At 29.7% G+C, this 7,287-nt stretch overlaps 1 protein-coding gene across 1 annotated transcript; it reads right to left on the reverse strand.

Annotated features, from left to right (window-relative positions):
• Positions 1 to 360: 360 nt before the first annotated feature.
• LOC120076056 (glutamate receptor 2.1-like) lies at positions 361 to 6,676 on the reverse strand. Its single transcript, XM_039029837.1, has 5 exons — positions 6,424 to 6,676; positions 2,358 to 3,709; positions 1,381 to 1,675; positions 875 to 1,269; positions 361 to 702 (listed from the first exon to the last, which is right to left on the reverse strand). Exons 1-5 carry the CDS (start codon positions 6,674 to 6,676, stop codon positions 361 to 363), a joined length of 2,637 nt encoding a protein of 878 aa, XP_038885765.1.
• Positions 6,677 to 7,287: the final 611 nt, after the last annotated feature.

A 7,287-nucleotide genomic window follows, 5' to 3' on the forward strand; every position in this document is an offset into this window, starting at 1 on the left:
GCAATAATTATTAATTTTCTTCCCTAAGTAAAAAGAAAAAAAAAATTATGATGGAAAAGAGTGCAAGGAGAGAAGGTTTAAATGCTAAATTAGGATTGTTTAAAAAATAAGAGTAATATTCAAGTGCATCTTAAGATGCACTCATTTTTGTGCATCACAATTTTATCACATACATTAAAAAAAATATTAAAATATTTTTTTAAAAAAGAAGTAAGAAGAATTTGTTACGTGACAAATTGTAATTTGGTATGATGCACAAAGATAGCGCATCTAAGTTTTTTTTTTTTTTTTTAGGAAAAAAACAAAAATATGTGGAGTAATTAGAAACAATATGCGAAAATGATGTAGTGTTTAGAGTTGTTATAAGTTGGCTAGGTTTGGCAATTGAATTACAATATTTGGTTGTGTATGGCCATTGCCATTGTTCATGGGTTTGACTTGTGCACGTCCACGGCGCCACCAATTTTTAAGCCGTTTAAGAGCAATATATATCAATACTACAGTAGCAATACTTCCTGAAACGATGAATAAACCTGCGAAAGGCCAAGGCCCTAAACTCGACGACCCATCAACTTGGCTCCCTAAAGAACAATTGAAGGTGGACAACAACGTTGTTTCTAATTGTGGCATCTTCCTTCTCTCTATCAGTTCAATGATCGATGTCGATACGTCCACCGCTAGAGTTGACCCTTTTGGAAAAGCCTACACCATATAACAACCCTTTTCTTTTGTTAGGAAGTGCATTGCTTCGATATATCTTAAGCTGTACCCATATTTTTCAACGCACATCAGAAAGAAACTTAAAAAGGAAAAAATAGGTACAGTTCATGATAGTACTAATAAGATTGTAAAGTAGAGTATTAATTGAACTTACGAAACCAATGCCACCAAGATCGAAAGTAGCTGCTGTGGTGTAGCCTTTGCAATACTTAGCAAGAAAGACCTTAGCATGAGGAGTTATGAAGAAAGCTGCTTGAATTTCTCCATTGTCAAAGGCCTTTGGATAGTCATCAATGCCAACAAGGGTCATAATATTAGCATTAGAAATATTCAAGACATCATTCAAATATCTCATGATGAAAGAATGATAGTTGCAGCCCACAGTTGCGTTTGTTTGCCTTAATGTTTCAATGTCAACAACTGATGGAGCAAATCTTGAAACTGTCATCATAGATGTAAGACTTGCAGTAAAACTTGAAGTTACCACAAGAATTACGAACAACCAAGTCCCTAACACCAATCGAGCTAGAAAACCTTTCACTTCTTTTCCTGCACATGTTCATAAAAATTTGTTAACCACTCCCATTTGATAGTCATTTTATTTTTAAAAACTACCGGATGTAAAACTAATAGGTTATCAAATGGGTGATCAATTCTTACTTTGTGCATAAAAGATGACGGTTATTGCAAACCATAGCATTTCCCCGAATCCTGATAACTCCTCACTTTCTTCTTTAACAAGCCAGACAACAGAGATTATGAACAAATGGGAGACTGGCAAAATTATCCACATCGTCGTTGTAAATGTTTTCATGAATACCCATATTTCTTTCCAATTCTTTGTCTCCTCTTTCACTATCATAAGAAGCCCAGACACCAAATATGGCTCTGTGAAATCAACATATTGAAATCGGTCTGCAAATATTCCGATATCTCCTACCGCACCATCCAAACCCTAATGAAAAAAAAGCATATTCATATAAATACATCATTTCTTTTTGTTTATACACTGAATATATAAAGTTATCTTAACATAAAACTTGTATCATCAACTTTGAAGTTTGAGATTTGATTTCTCACCTCACAAATTGTTAATATATATAAGTATTTCCCTTTTAAAAATGGGCAATGACTAAATTTATCATATGGCAGATGTTGATTGATGTGCAGTTTGGATTGATGTTTATTTAGTTTTTTCCCTTTTCCATTTAGAAAAGAAAAAACTTGAGTGCAGCAGTTTTGAATAAAATAATAAGGGAGTGAGGATGAAGGGATGCACTAAGACATCTCAACAAGGTTAATACCTCCCAATTAAATATTGTCACGTGGAAATATCAATTTTATTTTTAAAAAATTACTAAAAATTATATTTTTTTTTGTAGGTAGAAGAATTGGGAGCATGGACTTAGGTCTAACATAAATATTACTCTTTAAGAAAATACTGATATAGACTAAAAAAGGAAGTCACATCAGAGATTTAGTGATGGTATTGCAACTCACTCAAATTACACAGTAGAAAATTTTTTAAAATATTTTAAACTGTGGTTCGATAATTGAGCAAATTGCATGAAGATGAAGATGGATATAGTGGAGGATATACTCTTTTATTTATTTATTGTTATTTTTTTAAAATTTACCTTTTCGTAGACTTGTTCTACCAATCCGTCATAAGAGCCATTGAAGGGGACCAACTGATACGACAATGGATAAGGCAAGTTTTTTGCGACAGCTTCAAAAACAGTAATCGAAAATCCAGAAATGTACATTCCATTTATGTGGTCATAAGAAACTCTCACAAATTCTCGGAATGTATTGTTGGCTGGAACACCAATTCTTAATGTCCTTCCAATCACCCCAGAATTATAATTATCAACATTAATCCGTCTTTTAATTAATCCTGTTTCTGTATTCCCTTCCCACAGAACAACCCTTGGAAATTCCAAAACACCATTATTATTATGATTTCTACTTCTTCTTTCATCAATAATAATACTGCTCATTTCTTCATTTTCGATCAAATTCTTGAAAAATCCAACCTTCTCGCTCCAAAATCCCATCTCTTTATAACTCTTACCCACCACATAAATGATTTCAAAAGTTGGTGGTTCCATTAAACCACCATTCTTGAATCCTATTTTTCCACTAACCCCTTCAAATTCACTCCCTAAAATTTCCTTCAATAACTGTTTGTTGGTAAAATTTGCTTCCAATTTATGCATGGCAAGGGCCACTGCCCATGCTGCATCATAAGCTCGAAGGGCAAAGATGGTGGGCTCCCAATTTTTGATATCCTCCTCTTGATGATCATGATATTCCAAAACATACTTTCTAAGGAATTTGCTTTTGAATTTCTTGAAAGAATCTTTGTTATTGTCAAAATAAGTTCTAAAACCAATGACACCTTGCATGTCATTAAAAATAGATGAATCCAAAGAATCAAGATGACTTGATATCTCATCTCCAACAATCCAAACAAATCCATTTTCCATCATCTTCAATTTATTTGCTTTGTGAAAAAGGAGTTTGGCCAATTCAATGGAAAATTGCACCATAACGAACACCCTGTTTCTCTCATGGCCCATAAGATGTTTGAGCTTTTCTTCAATCATATCTTCTGTATATGAGGAAGAGAAGGATGATATTTGCTCAATCTCTGCATGGAAAACTCCAAGTTCTTTGGAGAGGAGAGTCAAAGCCTCCATATTGAACGACATGTCGTTTTTGTTCTCGTAGATGACAACAACTTTATGCCATTGAAAATGACCAACAAGGGCGGCTATGCATTGCATATGAAATGTGATGTTGTGAGCCATTTGAAAAAAGTATGGCGGTGGGAACAGAAGCGGAGGAGGAATAGAAGCAGCAATTGGGAGGGATATGATGGGAATATCAATAAAGTTTGTGTTAATTTCAGACATTATTTGCATTTCTTGTAATGTAAATGCTCCAAGAATTGTGCTCACTTTGTTGTTGCTAATCAGATCCAGGGCTGTGATGGAAAAAAAATTGATATCAATGACATCAAGTAGTTAAATTCTAATTCTAATTTCAGAATATTACACCGTCTTGGAAGAGGGAATCCAACCTCCATTTCTTTTTTTTTTGAAGGTGACAATATATGATATATATTAGTTGAGAGTTATATATGTTCATTTTGATGTGTCTATTTAGTCAGGAAAAGTGTAATAAAATCTTGCAGCTTTCAATTTTTGTATATATTAAATCTTGGTGGGGCGTTTGGGACAATAAATTGACTATTATAGTCTTAGATTATTACAATTTAATATATCCTTGATATATTTGAAACTTTTACTAACTAATTGGTCTATGAGACAAGTTATGTTATATATAAAATTGAAAATTAAAAATACATGGATATAAATAAGAGATAAAATTGGAAGAATAAAATTATGTAATCAAGTACATATATACAACATATGTGTATGATTGATATTCAAACACACTTGAGACACCATGAGTTGATTTCTTTTTTCCTTTTTTGGGTTTCTATAAGTTCTTGTAGTTAACTCTTGACTAATGTAGCATTGACTTCTAAACATTTTTTTATTATTAATTTTGATGTTGACATAATATAAATATATTAAATTAATAATCAAACATTACTTTATTATTATTTTTTTAAAAATGATTGTAAATCAACATATTTTTTGCTTTTTTTTTTATTAAAAAAACCAGATTATTTTTTATTTAAAAAAAAATCCATTAGAAAGATAAGAAGATGACGAGCACGCTGATGATTATGTTTCTTGGATTTGTTTTTTTATTCAACATTTTGTTGTAAAAAAAACTTTATTTTAATGTTTAGTTGTAATAAATTAGCATAGACAAGCTTTTTAAGCAAGCTAATGTCACGTCGGAGTTATAATTAAAAACTTAACTTTGTTTTTGGCAACTAATTTTTTATTTTTAATTAAATCAAACTAATAAGCACTATTTTTATTAGTTAGTTTCTAAAATTTTCAAATTAAAGCCATATTTTGAAAATAAAAAAAAATAATATTCAGAAGTTTGTTTTTATTTTTTACAATTACCTAAAAATTCAAACCTTTGCTTTATGAAAATCACTAATAAAAATTTGTGACAAAATAAGTATAATTTTAAAAAAAAAATTACCAAACGACTTTAAAAGTTCAAATTTAATTTAAGTCAAACTTCAAAAATCTGTGTTAAAATCAAACTTTCGGAGAGATGATAGCGATTTATGTATCACCTCGTGTCATTGTGTGTTATGACACACACATATATATATGTAATTACCAAATATTCAAGTGTTAAAGTCATTTTTAATAAAATAATAATCTTAATCAGACTGCGGCATTTGAACTTCAATTAATAAGGTTGTGTTCAGTAACTATTTCCCTTTTTATTTTTAAAAATTTTCTATTATTTTTCATTTTCTTTAATAGTTTACATTTTTTTTAAGTTGTAGAGTTAAATTCTTAATCAAATTTTAAAAATAGAAATAAATTTTTAAAAATGACTTTTTTAATTTTTAAATTTTGGTTTGGTTTTTGAAAATATAGGTATAAAACATATAACAAAACAAGAAATTTAGAAGTGGTAAAAGATATTTATAGACTTAATTTTCAAAAACTAAAAATAAAAAATCAAATGATTACTAAACGGAAGATTGCAAAACCCTCCTTGAACAAAATTTAAAGAAATTTGGAAATAGGTGGGATATATCTAATACAAATATTCAGTGTTGAAAAAACATAAGAAATTAAAGAGTGTGCAAGTGCATCAATTTCTTCATATCTCAGTGGATCCATGGCTTGATCCTTTAAGTGAAATCTTGGGTTTTTTAATTTTTTTTTTTTTTTAAGGCTTAGTTGAAAAGTTATTTAGCCCTTTGACTATCATTTGGATTTTGAGTATTGGTTTTTTAAATTTGTGTTTCTTTTTCTCCTCAATTTTCTACGATGACTTTCATTCTTTATTCTAAGTAAAATGGTTGAATCTTAAACCAAATTCTAAAGGTAGAATTTTTAAAACATTATTTTTTCATAACTTAACTTGGTTTTTAATAAATATCGATAGAAAGTAGATGACATTAAATTTTAAAAGTAGTGCATAGTTTTCTCATAATTACTTTATAACAAATTTCATTGTTCATAATTTAGATTGAATTTTGAAAACACGTTTAGAAAATAGAAAAAATAAATAAATTTACAGTAAAAATAATTAGCAAAAAAAACAAAAAAGAAGTTCTTTAGGTCCCAACTTCAAGTGGGTGGAGTTGACTATTGTGACTCACTCTATATTTAGGACTCCAATTATAATAGTTTGTCTTACAATTATTATAACATACCATTAACTATAATATTATTATTTCAAATTCTCTTTTGTTACACTGTTTACTATTTGCTAACTCATTCTTTCTTTCCCTCCATATTACAGTGTTTACTATTTCATATCCAGGCTAAAATATTTTGCATCTCAAACACAGATTATTATAACCTATACAAACTATTATAATCTACTTACTATAATAACTATTATGGTTGTGAAATAAAGTTTTAGTTCCAAAAAATATGAGGTAAACTATGAAAATGGATTACAAAAGTGAAGAAAGGGTTGTTCATTGGGTTAAAACACAAAAAAGAAAAGCCTTGTTGGGTTCACCATCTGTAAGGTTCTTATAGGGGTTTACATATGAGAGAAGAAGATGAGTTAAATTACCAGAAGTCATAGCTCTAGCCGAGTTGCCATTTGAATCTTTATGAAATAGCTTCAATTTTGGAAAGGAGGTTGAAAAATGGAAGGTTTGAAGAGCCATCTCAATGGCTATCTTTTGTTGCCTTCCAATCCTCGAGCTTTGATCAGTAACAACACCTATTTCAATAATATCCCTACACCTTATGGCATTGGCTTCATCCAAATTCACCACAACCAACACAAATACAAACCAAACCCAATCCTTTCTTCCACCCATCCCCTTACTAATTATATCTTATTTTCCTTAAGTATATAATTAAAGGTTTAATCCCCAGCAGATAGGTATATATAGCTCATTGAAAATCTCATGGTTCACTTTAAATATTAATAAATTTCAACTAATTTTCTTGAGGCTGAACGGTTCAAAATTTTGACTTTGGGGAAGGAGAGGATGAAGGAGAGTGGAACAATATCAAAACACTTTAGTTTTTATATGTAATGTTATTTTACAAAGTATAATATCAACGTAAATTGAATACAAAATTATGGACTTCATATGTTGTAATAAAATAAGATGATTGATGAGTGAAGATTCGAATTTCTGACTTTTTATCTTGCTACAGGCTCGTTTGAAGCTTTTGGTTGAAGTATATTTATTTGTTGGTGTAAATATGCATTGATGTTAAAGATGTGAGATTTTATTTTTTGAAAAAAGAAAAACTATTAATGAGTAACCTTTCATTCGTTCTTTATATTAAGAAATTCAACTCTATCCAAATATAGTTTAATATTGCATATTCCGTGTAGAATTATTTAGAAAGAATAAATAAATTTGTATTAAAAAAACTAATTAATTAAGAATTGGGCAGCACAAATATAAAACTAGTT

This window comes from Benincasa hispida, chromosome 4 (assembly GCF_009727055.1).
Source record: "Benincasa hispida cultivar B227 chromosome 4, ASM972705v1, whole genome shotgun sequence".
Lineage (NCBI taxonomy): Eukaryota > Viridiplantae > Streptophyta > Magnoliopsida > Cucurbitales > Cucurbitaceae > Benincasa > Benincasa hispida.

Bases quoted from the DNA above. Each gene is read 5' to 3' on its own strand.
- LOC120076056 (XM_039029837.1), bottom strand. From the start codon at position 6,676: ATGGGTGGAAGAAAGGATTGGGTTTGGTTTGTATTTGTGTTGGTTGTG. The intron at 1,676-2,357 runs GTAAATTTTAAA...TTTTTTCATTAG, and splicing joins TAGAACAAGTCTACGAAAAG to GGTTTGGATGGTGCGGTAGG. The intron at 703-874 runs GTAAGTTCAATT...TATATGGTGTAG, and splicing joins ATCTTGGTGGCATTGGTTTC to GCTTTTCCAAAAGGGTCAAC.